The sequence below is a fragment of the Rhinoderma darwinii genome, chromosome 5, assembly GCF_050947455.1.
Source record: "Rhinoderma darwinii isolate aRhiDar2 chromosome 5, aRhiDar2.hap1, whole genome shotgun sequence".
NCBI classification, from domain to species: domain Eukaryota; kingdom Metazoa; phylum Chordata; class Amphibia; order Anura; family Rhinodermatidae; genus Rhinoderma; species Rhinoderma darwinii.
Genome location: NC_134691.1, coordinates 137,657,314 through 137,675,272, shown reverse-complemented (window position 1 = coordinate 137,675,272; position 17,959 = coordinate 137,657,314). Strand labels below are relative to the sequence as shown.

General features: G+C 43.3%; 1 protein-coding gene across 3 annotated transcripts in view; it reads right to left on the bottom strand.

The window, feature by feature from the left end:
* GPLD1 (glycosylphosphatidylinositol specific phospholipase D1) overlaps positions 1-17,959 on the bottom strand; it is an 83,635-nt gene that overhangs the window by 50,456 nt on the left and 15,220 nt on the right. For 2 of the 3 annotated variants that reach the window (XM_075826566.1, XM_075826567.1), the window contains exons 3-7: positions 8,342-8,420; positions 3,873-3,970; positions 3,598-3,708; positions 3,377-3,425; positions 2,199-2,253 (exon numbers count right to left, since the gene is read on the bottom strand). In XM_075826566.1, coding sequence (XP_075682681.1) covers positions 2,199-2,253; positions 3,377-3,425; positions 3,598-3,708; positions 3,873-3,970; positions 8,342-8,420 — 392 coding nt within the window. The remainder of the gene's footprint in view (positions 1-2,198; positions 2,254-3,376; positions 3,426-3,597; positions 3,709-3,872; positions 3,971-8,341; positions 8,421-17,959) is intronic. The other variant, XM_075826568.1, reaches the window with a different exon arrangement.

The following is a 17,959-nucleotide window of genomic DNA, read 5'->3' as shown; positions in this document are numbered from 1 at the left end:
GCAGCATTTCTGTAGCTACCACCATCGGCTGGGGAACAGCTATTGAAGCTTGGACTTGAGAGGAGGATACTATACTGGTCACTTGTTGACTAGGCTTATCAGCTGCTACAGGGCCTTCAGCGCTCAAACTCCCTGTAGCGATAACTCCCTCTGGATCATAGGAGCGCAGATGAAGTCATCTCCTTCTTGGGGCAAACCTACTCCCCTTGACCGGGGAACCACCTGGACCTTTGACATAGGCAGCCCTGATCATCTGTTTCTCCCACACCGAACTCTACTGTCTCTTCTTTTCTAAGAGTGTGAGAGTATTTTTGCAGCCAATTCTGCTGTATAGCAGGCCGATGAACAAACACATCAGAGTCATTTTGCCTGATGAAACCGTACTCCTTGTGGTTATCGAAGCACTTTACGGTTCATTGTATTTTGTTGGCGAGGACTTTCTTTTTTGTTTGACCAAGCTGCCGTGTCTTCTGACGACCTGCCACTACCATTGAGCAGTGCCAGGAATGTCTATGTAAAGCCGTTGAGGGATCCCTAATAGGGTGTTCCACCGCAAGGCCCACAACAGTAGTCCCTTCTCATTTGACAGGAGCCATTAGTTTTCTGCGGTCCCTTTTGGCTCGTCATTCCCTGACAAAATATCAAAGCCAGTTTAACCTCCAGCACCATTGTAACAGCCGCTGCCCGCACCCACCGCTGTATACTCACCAGTCCACAGCGTCTTCTGGCTCCAGGCTGGTACCGCGTCTCTCCTCTACTCTGCTCTGCTGACGGCCTCCAGCACTGCCGGTGCTCTCCTTTCGGATCTGTTACTGCTGCTTCTAAGGCATGCGCTGACCCTTCTCATAAAGGGCCATCGCGCACCAAATTCGTACCAGTTTTCCAGGGTATATGAGGGTACCTTCCACATTGCTTAATGCCAGAGCAATTAGGTTCACACTCTAGCTTGCTAGCAGTTATTTAGATATTATCTATTTGGGCATTCTGTTATTGACCCTACCTGAACTTGACTATCCCTGTCGGCTGCCTGCTCTGACCATTTGCCTGTTCATCATGACGACTGTCTGCCAACTGTCCTGATTTATAACTCTGATAACCGTGGGTGAATGCCTTCTGCCTGCCCTGACCTATGCTACAGTTCTGACCTTGCTTTTAATCTGCTTTCTTTGTACCACGCCTGTCCACGTCAGATATTGTCAACAGAGACTACTCTGGGGTAACCACCTGGGGATACTAGAAGCCAAGTCCACATCTCCGTACGGAAGTTAAAGCCCTATGCCAAATCCGTTGGCAACACAGTTGGTTCACACCACCCTCTGTAGACACTGTGATAGTTAAAACTTCTACTGGCCCCGTGACAACCCCTTGAGGCTTGGCTGTGTTTTCTCTGGAGTGGTGGGCACTGCCCCAGTGCTTAAGCTGGCCACTCTCAGCTGTAAGTTTACAAAACTATCTCACAATATCATAGGGACAGCAGGCAGTTTTAATAAAATTTATTTGAAGATAAGTAGCACAACCAAAAAGACCAGTCCTCAAGTTAGGGTCAGGATTTTCAACATCCGCAGGAGGTCTTACCAAGACGTGCTGTGCCAAACTGACTGCAGGATCCACAGCCTGTCCTAGTGTGCCACTATGGGTCTTTAAATATTTACCCTCTGCCACAGCCTTGTTTCAGGGCAGATATCTCCTCTGTTCACACTGATCAAGCAACTCTCTTACACCAGCCCATCTCACGGGGGCTGTAATAAGCCTGTTGCTCTGCAGTACGTGCAGCAGGACCCTATCATATTACACATCATCTCAGTCGCACACACAGACTCACTTCCTGCTGCCAGCTCCCTTTATCTCACTTCCTCCTGGTCTCTACTTCGACAGCGAAATCTAGTGGCGATTGTTAACACTAGAATGCAATGCAATATGGCATATATACACATTATGTACCGGGCAACAAGACAACAAAGCAGTTTCCCAATGACAGTGAGACAGAATTTTTACCTTAAGAGGGTGACATGACATTTACACCCCCCCCCCCATTACACTACTACCTAAGACAACATAACGTGTAAATATACTTGTATATGGTAATAAATACAATAACACAATAATATGTAAGCACTACACTGGGTTCCCTTAAAAACACTCTCTATGGGATCTTATCCACTGACTCCAATTCTTTAAGACATGATTATTTCACTTACCATTTTTTCTCTAAATAATCAAAGTTAATTTCATATTGACCAAGCACATCGCCACCTGCAAGAAAAAAATATATATCTAAAAAGTACCTAGATTTTGGCTCCGAGTTATAATTTAATTTCTACAGTTAGTAATTATAACATAAGATAGTCTCCTTAGAAGTCACTTCGTAACCGGGCTCTATCTAATGTATATCTAATGTTATCTCTTGTATGTTTCTGTCTGCTCGCATTGCCATAGCTCTATCGTGGAAGAAGGCTGTGGTTGATTTTACTTTAGTCAGAAGAAAACTTATGTGGGTCTTAATTAATGAAAAACTCTCAAGTATTCTCTTGAATATATAAAATGATAAATGATGAAATATGGCTCCATGGATCAGGTTTGTTGATTCATAAAGAGTTAGATGACATAAACAACCCATTTCTCCTTCCCCCTCCAACTCTTTAAATTTCTTTCTCTCCTTTTTTTGGGATGATATAGTTGTTGTTGTTGTTATTATTATTATTATTATTATTATTATTATTATTATTATTATTATTATTATACTACTATTTTTCTCGCTGATTTCATGCTTTCTAATTGAGATATTAGAATTTTTCCACACATTTTTCCATTTATATTATATGACAATAAGTCAATTGTGGCAAAATTTGTCTGACAACTCTTTTTGTTTCTTGATTGCCATTTTTGTACAGTTTTTATTACATTTTAATATGTTAATTTAATAAAAATGATAAAACATAAAAAGTGACTTTTTGTTGCTTTTTCTGTTTTCCAAGATTGTCGTGTTTTTGGATGTCGATTGTAAATTTTTAATGCGGAAACAGTTGCGAATTTAGCGCTGCCAACTTTGTGCGCTTTTTTTTCCAACTTTTTGGATCTTCTAAATGTCCTGCAATCTGGTGTTCAAATGTTGGGAGATATAAGATAATTTTTTTCTGTACTTACAATCTTGTGTGAAGCTATAGTAAAATAGAATTGTGAATAAAAGCAAGATAGAAAAAACCCTCAAAATTTAAAAAAATACCAACCAGTTTCCTGCTCATGTGTCTCCAGATTTATGTGAAATAAACATGTCAGTAAGGTTGCTTATACCCACTGCCCATTATATAAAAAAAAAAATGAAGTCTGTTGAACTGAATAAACGTCTAATAAATACTAAATGCAAATTCAGAATTACCAAAATCCCCAGCCTGATGTGCGTCAGCATATGAACCATGAAAATCAATCTGAAGGAAGAATGACAATAAATAATTTCAAATGACAATAATCAATGTATGGCACATAATTGTGGTGTAGTAATTAAATACTTTATTTACTACCAATGTATTCATTTAACACTTTATTTTATGACAGTATTAGAATACAAGTGAAATTACATGTGTATTTCTATATACTTACTTCCCCCATAGCTCTTAGGAAGCCTTGTTCAATGCCCAAGCTGTGCCAACTCACGTCAGCTACCATATGGGAGGCTATGCCAAACAGGAAGGCTACCAGTTTCTGTGTTTCCTGTATCATAGTGAAGAAGAAATATATACGTTTCCATACTGCTGACCTATGGGCACACTGCACAGAATATCTGATGTCATGTCAGACCACATAACGTATGTATAATGGAGCCAAGGTCAGTAAATCAGTGGCATGAAAAAAATAAATATATTGTGGAGTAATACCTCATTCCAGGGCTGTCGATATGTTCTTCTTATGTAATTAACACTAGTCTCCAAGAACGGGGTCCAGTGAGAGTCTTCTGACACATCATGATACCGTCCTACAGACACCACAGGAATCAACATTTTTTTCATGCATTTGGGTGATCATTGATCATGACAGACAACTGATATGGTATTAAAATAGTCATTAACTATTAATCCCTATGGTGTAGTAAAGTCTTTTTATTCTTATATTTTATACTGTTAACTGAGTGGGTAAAGAAAAAATTTAATTTGTCCAATATATTTAACTAGACATAGAAATAAATTCACTGTATTGAATGATGTATATAATTGTGCTCCCACAATATAGAAAATTAGTAAATTCACTGAAGTGACAATTGGGTAAAATATACCTTTTATTATAGTAACTCGCTAAAAACAGGGGTAACACACCACTGTGAAAAAAGCCCCACCGTGTATATTAAAAAATGTATTAAACAATAGACACTGAGTAATTGAGATAAGTATATCTCAGTGTTTGTATAGATATTCACCGGAATCAGCATTTGACCTGGGCACAACAATAGTAGGAGCCCCAAGAACACACCAGGGTCTGTGATCAAACACCGGAGTCTCCTAGTGCTGGGTCCACTACAATGCTACTGTCCCCTATGCAACAATCCCACATACAAAAACGACCCTACGCGTTTCAAATACTCATCCTCAGGGGTCTGTATCTTGGTCACTCTGGCCTAATTACCAGCGATAAATATTCAGCAGCAGGTATTCTGCTGTGCATCACGGAAGGATGCTCGCTGACATCGACGCGAGCATCCTTCCGTGATGCACAGCAGAATACCTGCTGCTGAATATTTATCGCTGGTAATTAGGCCAGAGTGACCAAGATACAGACCCCTGAGGATGAGTATTTGAAACGCGTAGGGTCGTTTTTGTATGTGGGATTGTTGCATAGGGGACAGTAGCATTGTAGTGGACCCAGCACTAGGAGACTCCGGTGTTTGATCACGGACCCTGGTGTGTTCTTGGGGCTCCTACTATTGTTGTGCCCAGGTCAAATGCTGATTCCGGTGAATATCTATACAAACACTGAGATATACTTATCTCAATTACTCAGTGTCTATTGTTTAATACATTTTTTAATATACACGGTGGGGCTTTTTTCACAGTGGTGTGTTACCCCTGTTTTTAGCGAGTTACTATAATAAAAGGTATATTTTACTCAATTGTCACTTCAGTGAATTTAGACATAGAAATAAGATTCATTCAAGAGGTTTTCCAACTAAAGACATTTATGCATATAAATTTGATATCCCATAATGCCTAATTGTGGGGTTATATTGTGGGGCCATGCATCCCAAGAGCGGTGACCCCTGTTATTGGAGACAGGCGCTCAGTTCATGCTCAGTTAGGCTCTATTCACATCTGTGTCGTGGTTTCCATTTATATCGGAATCCATGAGGCAGTGCCGGCTCCGTGAGATGAACCCTATTGTCTTTTTAATGGAGTCTGTTTTGATATAATTTGCGTCAGAGCAGTTAACGTGAATGTGAATAGAGCCTTACTCTCCATTAAAGTTAACAGCTTAAAGATCTCACCTCCTGTCTCGCTATTGGTGGGTGTAACGTCTATGGCCGGGGTCGTCGTTCATACTTACCCCTTGACGGCCCCGGCCATGGACGTCTCTCTTCACGGTGTCAGCTCCCTCCTTAAAGGGCCAGTACGCGTCCAGCTGTCACCCATCAATTATTAGCCCAAATGGCTGCTGGACTATAAAAAGGGGCTCTGCCCACTGGTTCCATGCCTGAGCGTTGTTGTATACCTAAGTTTGTCTTGCAAATGGTCTCCCAGTGTTTTCCAGTTCCCAGTGTTACCCGTTCCTGATGCCTGTACCCTGTATCCCGTCAAGTTGAGTCTTCCGCTGCATCCACGGTACCACCTGCTATGAAAGTCAAGTCCTGCTTCCGCTACTGTCCACATTGCCTCAGGTACCCGATCCGAACTATAGACATTGTTTTGTACCTTGTTGGCCAGCTGCTACCCCGCTACGCGGTATGGCCCAGTGGGTCCACACCCCGCGCCATGACAGTGGGGGTACCAGGGACATTTAGACATTTGTGCCATGAATATCTCTTTTAATATCCAGGGTTATCTATGGAGACAGAACGGCAAGCACCTGTCAGACTCCTCCACGAGCTCCCCCTCGAACTGGGTTTACCTACCAGGGTTCCATGAAGGAGCACAGCTGCAAAGAGCTGTCACCTTTACAGAAAGGATGGCATTTTGATATCAGCCTGATGTTAGTGTCGGAGCTGGAAAGCAGTTAGCAAAACTCAAATAGAAAGTAATACTGACTAAGAATTAAAGAATGCTTTATAAGCCCCAATACCAAGCCTCTTTTGGTAGGAGTACAGGGAACTGCTGCCCTAGGATGCCTCATATATATATAGAGAAATAAGTATTTGATCCCCTACCAACCATTAAGAGTTCAGCCTCCTCCAGACCAGTTACACGCTCCAAATCAACTTGGTGCCTGCATTAAAGACAGCTGTCTTAAATGGTCACCTGTATAAAAGACTCCTGTCCACAGACTCAATTAATCAGTCTGACTCTAACCTCTATAACATGGGCAAGACCAAAGAGCTTTCTAAGGATGTCAGGGACAAGATCATAGACCTGCACAAGGCTGGAATGGGCTACAAAACCATAAGTAAGACGCTGGGTGAGAAGGAGACAACTGTTGGTGCAATAGTAAGAAAATGGAAGACATACAAAATGACTGTCAATCGACATCGATCTGGGGCTCCATTCAAAATCTCACCTCGTGGGGTATCCTTTATCCTGAGGAAGGTGAGAGCTGAGCCGAAAACTACACGGGGGAACTTGTTAATGATCTCAAGGCAGCTGGGACCACAGTCAACAAGAAAACCATTGGTAACACATTACGCCGTAATGGATTAAAATCCTGCAGTGCCCGCAAGGTCCCCCTGCTCAAGAAGGCACATGTACAGGCCCGTCTGAAGTTTGCAAATGAACATCTGGATGATTCTGGGAGTAATTGGGAGAAGGTGCTGTGGTCAGATGAGACTAAAATTGAGCTCTTTGGCATTAACGCAACTCGCCGTGTTTGGAGGAAGAGAAATGCTGCCTATGACCCAAAGAACACCGTCCCCACTGTCAAGCATGGAGGTGGAAACATTATGTTTTGGGGGTGTTTCTCTGCTAAGGGCACAGGACTACTTCACCGCATCAATGGGAGAATGGATGGAGCCATGTACCGTCAAATCCTGAGTGACAACCTCCTTCCCTCCACGAGGACATTAAAAATGGCTCGTGGCTGGGTCTTCCAGCACCACAATGACCCGAAACATACAGCCAAGGCAACAAAGGAGTGGCTCAAAAAGAAGCACATTAAGGTCATGGAGTGGCCTAGCCCGTCTCCAGACCTTAATCCCATCGAAAACTTATGGAGGGAGCTGAAGATCCGAGTTGCCAAGCGACAGCCTCGAAATCTTAATGATTTACAGATGATCTGCAAAGAGGAGTGGGCCAAAATTCCATCTAACATGTGTGCAAACCTCATCATCAACTACAAAAAATGCCTGACTGCTGTGCTTGCCAACAAGGGTTTTGCCATCAAGTATTAAGTCTTGTTTGCCAAAGGGATCAAATACTTATTTCTCTGTGCACAATGCAAATAAATATATATAATTTTGACAATGTGATTTTCTGTTTTTTTTTTAAATATAATCTATCTCTCACTGGTAAAATTAACCTAGCCTAAAAATTCTAGACTGTTCATGTCTTTGACAGTGGGCAAACTTATAAAATCAGCAAGGGATCAAATACTTATTTCCTTCACTGTATATATATATATATATACTAGATTGAGAGATCTGAAAACATGCTCTGTCTAAAGTCTTTGACTGGCTTTATACTGTACAATGAATAATCTCTTACTACTTAGCAATCTTGCTCAGACCACAGAGAACTCTTAGGAGTACTCAAGAAGGCCCCAGATAAATGCTGGATACTCATAAAGAGTATGGGTCCGACATGGACAGTGTAAACGAGCCCCGATTAACAAGACAGCTCCTTTCACAAGAACCTATGTTTGAGGATGAGCGATTGCTCGCCCTCATACATTTCTATCATGTTGGCAGCACATCTCCCTGTTTACACAGGAGGACGTGCTGCCGACAACGATAGTATTTCTTGCAGCATAAACGATACAAACAGCCGTTTACACAGGGCAATGATGGGGAACGAGCATAGCATTCATATGAAAGCTGTTTGCCAAATAATTGGCACATGTAAAAGAGCCTTAAGTTGTGGTCCTCTGGGCACATCCCAGCTTGTGCATATGTTTCATAGCGACCTTACTGTTGCGATGACAACCCTACCAAAATCAAATCATAGTATAAGCTGGGCCACGAGTATTCAGATAGATTTCATGGTCATATACTCACCTTGCCAGCACAGACCCTGATAGAAGGTGTCAGGATAAACACTTCCAGCTTGGAAAGCATCAGGATGTCTCTGTAATAGCTGGTAAAATACTGTATGTATTAAAATATAAGTAACATAGATTAAGTGTAGTTTTGTACACTTAGAAAAATATTGTCAAAAGAGCCAAAAATCCATGATCATTGTGGAGTCTGAAAACCTAGATTTAGCAGTATGGGATCAGATATGTATAATGTGCATGAAAGATTTTGGAAACATACTAAAGCATTATCATTTTGGTTTGATGAGGTTGTCTCACAAATAAGGGGGCTCTTTATATTAACTCTCCGCTCTGCCTAATAGAAGAGGTGTGAAGCACGGACCCTCATCTATGATGTCTATACATCTCTATTCCCTAATATTGCATATGGACAGGGTGTGTCGTGATGGGTCAGTCTCTTTGAGTAGAGAGGAGGCAGAGTGTCATGTGTAGTTACTAGTAGAATATTAGACATAAGTTTATAGCCGGCCACAGCTGATACCCAATAAATTGTTCACCACTAGGTAGCTAGAATTAATTATGGGAGTCAAGTATAAAAACAAGCACTAATGAAAAACTGTGACCTCAATAACTAAGACAGTTAATTTCATGTTCTAGTCTTAATTTTTCCAACTCTGTAAGGCGCAGTGGGAAATACCACTCTGAATGGAAAAAGATTTTATACATGTGCTTATATATAAAGACTAGTGAAAAGCAAAATCGGAAGCTATCATTTTCTCATGCAGGTAAAAAAAAAAAAATGGGGGGGGGGTTCTATGGCCAATTCCACCTCATTTCAACTGCTATTTGGAAATTAATATATTAATACAAGGCCAGTCTTAGTGAAGGGGCGCCAGCGCAATCATCATAGGAGACACCCTTTAAGTGCCCAGTCCACTATAACTAGGGACTCCCCCACAACCTGTCCATAACCTCAGTGAAAGCATTCCCCATCCTCTGCATAGCTTGCGAAAGGAGTTGTCAGCTGATGCCTACCATTACTTGGCGCCACCTGTGTATCAGGAAATAGTGTTTCCTCTCACATGTTGTTCTAATGTAGGGAGCCATTCGAGCTGTTCACTTAGAGTGGTCGGTAGCGGTCCTTGAACTAGCTGGTTAGTGGAGTTTGCGCCCCCCCCCCCCCCTTCAACACTACTCTGAAAATTATTTTATTTTTCTTCGTACTCAATTGAAGAGCTGTTCTGATGGCTTCCAGTCAACACGTGTCAGGAAATAGTTGCTGCTTTCTGTCACATTTGTGGATTTCTAAAGGGCAGGGAAGAATGAGTCATGGCTGCTGGCTCCTCTTTGTATTTTATGTGACAGTACCAGCAGGGGAAGGAAGGAAGATGGTAGGTCCACCTCACCAGCGGACCACCAGAGGATGTACCAGGAATGGTAAGTTATGGGTGTCTTTCTATGTATAATGTGTCGGTGAGTGATTAACCTGACTGACTGTGTGATCATAAGCAGAATAAGCTTTTATCTGACTGAATGGATGTCTCTGACTGTATGAATTTGAATAAGTGTATGCTTGTCCCTGACTGTATAAATGTAAGTAAGCGTATGCCTGTCCCTGACTGCATGAATGTGTGGGGGAACATATGCCTGTTCCTCATTGTATAAGTGAGTGAGTGAGTATATACCTGTCCATGGTTGCTTTCACAAATGAGTAAGTTCATCAGAGTGAGTGAGGGAGCACCTAGCTGTGAGTGGGTGCCTGAATAAGTTAGTACTGTACTGTCAATTATTTGTACGATGTTCACAAGTGTTATTTAGATATTGTATGGCACTACTATTTGCACTCTACATAGTTTTGTTATTTGCGCCATATGTAGCATTATTATTTACATACATATGCCATTTCTGTTTGGCTTTGGTATTTTTGCATAACTGTTTGATATTGTTATTTGCACAGTCTAGTGCACTACTATTCATTGTTTTAAAAATGCTATTTTAGTCCTAGGTCTCATTTACAGAAATCCGATTACAGCGATTTTAAATACAATTTAGTAAATTAAATTTGTAATCAAAATGGTTGTTATTAGCAACTAACTGCTTTTTATTTTAATTTGTTTTCATAAAGAAGCTTTTTATAGGCATATGATTCCATTAAGTGGGCACAGATGTGACTGGTTCTGTTATGTGGGCATTATGGGTGATACAATTATATGGTAGTTTTATTGATTTGTCGGGTGTACAGTACCTGGGGCATAGTCAAATATGTTGGGAACTCTGCACTGGACTATAATATACAATGCATTCATAAAGTCTTCAGACCCTTTTAATTTTTTTGCATTTTCTTATGTTGAGGCCTTGTGCTAAAATAAAAAAATTCAAAGTTTTTCCCCATCATCCTGCACTCAATACCCTATAATGACAAAGTGAAAACAGAATGTTAGTAATCTTTGTTAATTTATTGAAAAGGAAAAACTAAAATATTGCCATTGACATAAGTATGCAGACCCTTTACTCAGTGTTTAGTTGAAGCACCTTTGGCAGCGATAACAGCCTTCAGTCTTCTTGGGTATCTTGGGTATGATGCCACAAGATTTGCACACCTGGATTTGGGGATTTTCGGACATTCTTCTCTGCAGATCCTCTCAAGCTCTGTCAGGTTGTATGGGGACTGTCGGTGGACAGCCATTTTCAGGTCTCTCCAGAGATGTTCGATTGGGTTCCAGTCAAGGCTCTGGCTAGGCTACTCAAGGGCATTTACAGAGTTGTCCCGGCCACTCCCGTGTTGTCTTGGCTGTGTGCTTAGGGTCATTGTCTTGTTGGAAGGAAAACCTTCAGCTCAGTCTGAGGTCCAAAGCACTCTGGAACAGGTTTTCATTAAAAATGTCTCTATACTCCATTCATCTTTCCCTCAACCTTTATTTTGTATAAATTATTTTATTTTCATTTTGACGATTAAGTATAAGATAAGGGAAAGCACAAACATCGGCACGCAGGCCAATAGTAAGTATCATTGCCAGAACGATAGATGTTCAACAGCTTAAGTGTACAAGAAAATTAGACGGCTACAGACCGTCGACATAGCACATTTGCGTAATACCTGAAATACAGTAGTAATAGAAAAAAGTAGAGAAAAACAGAAGGGGAAATAGGAAGGAGAAGGGGGGTATGAGTGATTGAAGTTTAAGAGACAACAATGGCTCTGTATTCTGGCGAAGACTGAAATCGAATACAATGGTACCAGGTCTTGATAAACTTAGAATCATGAATAGGAAGAAGGAAAAAACGGATGGCACTGCTGAACCAGAATCACTTGTATAATCGGAGTGTATCAAATGGTTTTCTTATCTTTGCTGATTGTAGCAGCCAAGTTGCCCGGAGGTGCTCATCGATCAGCACAGCACAATGTAGCTTGAATAAAACGAGCCAATGGCTAATTCCACATCCTGACCGAGATCCAGGAATAAAGAAGTTTGTTGATTATCTGGTGAGTGCCTCGATATCTTCTATCTCGCTTGATAAACTTAGCATGAGTTTCTCTCATAGATGCAGTAAGATCTTCTATTCTCACGATCTCCTGTATTTTACCAAACCACATGGCTATCGATGGAGGGTGGGGTTGTCTACACAACGCGGGAATACAGGCTCTAGTTACATTCACCAGATGGTGAACCACAGAACGCCTGTACGTAGACAACGGAACATCACACAGATGGAGCAGGAAGAAGGCCGGTGAACACGGGAGAGGAAAATCAGTGAATTTTGCGGTGATACACCACGCTACTGACCAGAAGTCAGTCAACTTTGGACATTCCCAAAAGGTGTGTAAAATCGTGCCTACATGGTCTCCCCATCTCCAACACAGCGGGGAGACCACAGGTATCATGGCATGCAATCTGGAAAGCACTCTATACCAACGTGACAGGATCTTAAACCCAGCTTCCTGGAATCTACTAGCCATGGAAAATGTATGAGTCATTGTAAACAACAATCCTAGTGTTCAGAGGTAAGAATTATGCCTAAGTCTTTTTCCCAACTTACCAAATAGGAGGGTGTAGAGAGATTGGATGGGGAGTTTAGAAGGACATAAAGTCAGGATAGCGTATGACGTATCGTGTCCGTGCAAAGAAGTTCAAAAGGGTTCTTGTCTCAGGAGTATTCTGAGGGGTTCGGCAATGACGTGAGAAAGTGTCGTAGTTGAGTGACCTGCCATGATGTAAAGGAGTGAGGGTCTGACAGAGATGCTAACAGTTGACTAAACTTCCAATTACCATCCTGTATGAAATGCACGGCATGACCCTTACCAGCCATCAGCCGGCGCTGGAAGGGACCTCACTCTCCTCCAGGGGGAACACAGGATTGCCAAAGATAGGGAACAATGGGAAAGGGGACGGAGAAATTTCTTTCCGAGAAAAGATTTGTGATGCAACCGCCAAGGTGGGCCCAATAGTCGGATGCGTCTGTGCAGACAAGGGTATGTGTTTGCCTAGCCAGGGAAGTATCTGCAGTGGAGAATCAATGAAGTTCTGCTCCATGGAAACCCATAGTTTAACCTCACTATGCTTACACCAGTCCAGCATTCGTGATAAATGTGAGCCCTGATGATATGAGGCAAAGTCTGGTAGGCCAACACCGCCCTCACACTTAGCACGGAAAAGCATAGAATGGGCAATACGGGCCGGTTTCCCTACCCAGATGAATCTGCGTAGCATGGATAACAATGTTTGGAAGAAGGGACTAGGGATGTGGACAGGTAGCACTTGGAACAGGTACAAAATCCGAGGAAATATGTTCATTTTAAGACAGAACACCGACCAAACCAGGTAAACGTGCCCGTCGTCCAGGATTCTGGATCACACTTTATGCGTTGAAGAAGTGGAGGGTAGTTCACCGCATAAAGGTGAGACAGATCACTGGTAAGCAGGACACCCAAATATTTGAGAGAGTCCCTGGCCCATTTAAAGGAGCAAGACTCAGACAAATCCTCTACAAGAGATTGTGACAAAGAGATATTGAGAGCCTCTGTATTTTGATAATTAATTTTAAAGTTGGATAGTATCGAGTATCTATTCAGCTCCGCCATCAGGTTAGGCAATGAAATCCTGGTGGAGGTAAGAAAGAAGAGCAAATCATCTGCATATGCTGCAACTTTGTGGGATGTCCCCCCTAGAGGAACGCCCATTATATCTTGGTTGGAGCGCACATGACATAAGAAGGGCTCCAGGCATAAAATAAATATTGAAGGGGACAAAGGACACCCTTGCCTTGTGCCATTCAAGTTAACAACCGGGGAGGAGAAATGACCATTAGCCTTAATCCGGGCAGAGGGAGAGGAATAGAGACTCGATATCCATTGCATCATATGAGTGCCTAGTCCGATATACCGCAGGGTCGCTAGCATGATGTCACAATTGACCCTGTCAAATGCTTTTTCCGCATCCGTGGACAGAAAGAAAGTGGGCATGGCAGAGGCAGTAGCCTGATAGTTTAAATTTATAGCCCTAGTGGTATTATCTCGTGCTTCCCGCAGAGGCATAAAATCCACCTGGTCTTTATGGATAACATTTTGTAAAAGGGGGATCAGCCTATACGCCAAGATGTTAGCAAACAGCTTAAGATCCACATTCAATAATAAAATGGGACGATAGTTTTGACAAAGGGAAGGATCCTTCCCCTCCTTGGGTATCACCATAATGTAAGCACGGAGTGTGTCCTGGGGAAGAACACTCCCTGCAGTAAGTGAATTGAAGGCTTGCAGAAAATTAGGAGAAAGAAGGCCAGCGCAGGCCTTGTAATATTGCAAGGGTAGGCCATCAGGACCTGGAGCCTTCCCTGACAAAGAATCCTTTAGTGCCCACAACAACTCTTCTGAGGAGATAGGAGCCTCTAGAGCAGCCTGGAGGTAGGACTCAATCCTCTCCAACTGGCTCTTCCCATCGGAAGCTGAGGGGGACTGAGGGAGATTATATAGAGAATGGTAAGAAGGACAAAAGGCTTCAGTGATGTCATGGGGAAGATGCAGACGCTGATTATGAGAGGTGTTGATATAAGGAATGTATGTACGAGAGCGAGTTTTCCCAAGTGCCCGAGCAAGGGTCCTACCTGGTTTATTACTAAATTCATAAAAATGCCACCTGCATTTAGCTAATGAGGCCCTGGGTTTAGAAAGACAAAGCGATCGCACCTGCTCCCTCAGCTGCCCCAGCTCTGCCCAGATATCCCGGTCCAAGGAGGTATTGTGGGATATGTATTCAGGATAAGTGATCTGACAAGTGTGCCACACATTCCTTTTTGAGTCTGGAACAAATTTAAATGAATGAGCCCCTAACACACTTATGTGCCTCCCAAATGCAAAGGGGGTCAGCGTCCAGGGAGACATTAATAGAAAATATTACCTTAGATCTCTATGTATATCTGTTAATACCACTGTACTGTAGGAGCGATTCATTCAAGCTCCATTTCCAGGGATGAGGATGGTCCATAGGGAAGGAGAGATTAAGTGTAATGAGGACATGACCAGAAAAAGTAATATAGTCTATAGTTGCCCATGAGAGGCACGATAAATGCGTGTGGCAGACAAAAAATTGTCTTTCCTGGAATACGAGTTATGGGGGGGCGAGAAAAATGTATAATCCTTCACCGACGGAAACAGGAGACGCCATACGTCAACCAGTTGATGTTCTTGCAATAACCGATGTATACGACGATGAGCGGACCTAGAGAAGGCAGAGTGTCCTCGAGGAGTCTAAGAGAGGTTCTAGGGGCACGTTCACGTCACCACCCAATATTAGAGTGCCCTCCAGAAAGTCATCCAATTTCGTCAGGACCCTTTCTAAAAAGGCAACCTGACCAGAGTTAGGGAAGTAAAACGAGGCCAGTGTAGTCAATGTGTTGGCTAGCCTGCAATTCATGAAGAGATATCTACCCGCTCCATCAGTGCGAGTCTCTACATGCTCCCACGGAATACAGCGTGAGATTAGGAAGGAGACGCCTTTCGTCTTGGAGTCCGGGGACGCGCAATGGTAACCATCCGGAAAATTGGCATCCGTGAGTTTCGGTATACAGTCAGCACGAAAATGAGTCTCCCGAAGGAAGGCCATCTGTGCTTTTTTCCTCCACAGGAGATGGAGAATGGAGGATTTTTTCTCTGGTATATTCAAACCCTGTGCATTAAGGGAAACAATAGTAATGTTAGACATGCTGGAGGGGGACAGGGAAGAGAGGGAGGGGAAAAGAAAGAAGCAAGAAAAGGGAAAGTCCCCTGGGAAGAGGTAGAAGGACCAGAAAATAAAAACAGCACACTACAACTATAAGCGGAGTTCAAAACTCCTAGAAACACTTTGTGCGTTGTGTCTCCCCAGGAAGAAAAAAAACTTCAAACAGAGATACAAAAGCACGGAACCCTAGTGGGGAACGAAGAATGACAGCGATGCAAAAAATATAAACAGTGCAACTATTCAATTATACTCTACTAGACTCCGGACCCAACCAGCTAAATGAGGAGTGGATGTCCAGTCCCACAGACCAGGAACCCCCCACCACTGTCTATCCTATAGGGCCTCCCAGCTCTGATTCAACCCCTGCGGGACCTAGTGCAACAGTAGTAACATTAGTAGCGAGGGTGCAGCAGTCAGGTGGAGCAAAAGGTAAGTATCATAACAAGAGCCAACGTGTGTCGTCCCTGAACACTAGAATAGATGGGACTCAGGAACCCAATGGCTAACATATCTATCCTGGCTAATCTCACAGTACGATCGCACTGGGGTGGGGGAGACTCAGGACAGAGAGAAGGTCATTAAAGTAGAATCTCATGGAGAGACAAGCACACCCCTGGGAACAGAAATATACTGGGGTGCAATAATAATAGCCCCCGCCCCAATATACAAGGCATTACACCCTGATCAGCCCTCAAAAGTGACAGGCACATCCTAGTATCTAAACTGCCAGGGGAGGGAAACAACAGGCAACGTAGACCGAGGGCACTCGATACAGCAACCACTCCATACAAACAGTATGTGGAAGATCAGTCTCTGCGCAAGGAACGCCTCTCCGGTGTCCGCATCTCGGCTGCACTAACTCTGGGACCGGGCGAGGTCGAGCGAGCCGGGTCTGGAAAAGGACCACCTGGGGAAGAGCGATGCTGGCAGTTCAGTCCAATGAGGTAGCCGAACTGAAGGGATCTCCAGGAAACTAAATGCCTCCTTTAAGTCTTTCAGGGGATCTAACAGCAAAAGAATGGCCCAGTTTTCTGAGAACGATGTGGAAGGGGTGACCCCATCTGTACGTTGCACCAGCTGCCTTGGCAGCCTCCAATAAGGGGCGTAGAGCTCTTCAAATATACAGCGTTACTCTGGATACATCAGGCAGGATGGTAACCTCTGAACCATTATAAGGCACTGCACCTTTCTCCCATGCTCTCCTTGCAATGTCTTCCTTCTGTTTGTAGAAATGCACTCTGCATGTGACATCTCGCCTGATTCTGGTAAGCCCCTTAATTTCAGACTGTTCCATCATCAAGGTGCAAGGAGAAATCTCTCATTTGGGTAGAGTGTTTTTCCAATGTCTGGGAAAGAACCAAAATGTCCATAGAGTCATTGGAATGTTGGCGTTCCAAAGTCACAACACGCTCAGTGAGAGCACGAACCTCAAGGTTAACTGTGTGAATGGCCTTGTCATGTTTTTCCTCGAGGTGTGAAAGCCGCAAGTCTAGGTCGGACTTCTTAGGTAAGGCCGACACCATTTCCCAAAGCGTCATCAAAGTCTGTTCCATGGGGGGGGTGGACCCGGAGTGACGACCGGCTGTTGTTCTCTTCCAACAATAAGGGGAGAGGGGGAACCTCTGAGGATGGCAGGGGTCCCTTGACTGAGCTGGGATAGGTCCTCAGAGATAGGCAGCTGTGAGGCAGCCTCCTTCAACCTTGACCAGTCTCCCTGTACCAGCTGCTGAAAAACACCCCCACAGCATGATGCTGCCACCAACATGCTTCACTGTAGGGATGGTACTGGGCAGGTGATGAGCAGTGCCTGGTTTCCTCCAGACATGATCCTCAGAATTGAGGCCAAAAAGTTCAATCTTGGTTTCATCAGACCATAGAATCTTGTTTCTAACAGTCTGAGAGTGCTTTAGGTGCTTTTTTGCAAACTCCAGGCGGCTTTTATGTGTCTTTTACTGAGGAGAGGCTTCTTTCTGGGGTAAAGCCTAGACCAGTGGAGTAGAGCAGTGATGGTTGACCTTCTAGAAGTTTCTCCCTTCTGCACAACGGATCTTTGGAGCTCAGCCAGAGTGACCATTGGATTCATGATCACCTCTCTTATGAGGCCACCCCCATTACTTAGTTTGCTGGGGCGGCTAGCTCTAGGAAGAGTCCTGGTTGTTCCAAACTTCTTGCATTTAAGAATTATGGAGGCCACTATCGGGTATTGAGTGCAGAATGATGGGGAAAAACTTGAATTTTGTTTATTTTAGCACATAACATAACAAAATGTGAAAAAAGTGAAAGGGTATGAAGACTTTCCGTATGCACTGTAACTGCTATGCTATTGCATGCGGTTTTGCAGTACAAACAGTTGTGTTTCTGTACGTAGATTAGCCACATTCAATCCGGCCAACCTGTTTGTGGCTATTCAAAGCTGTTTTCGAAAC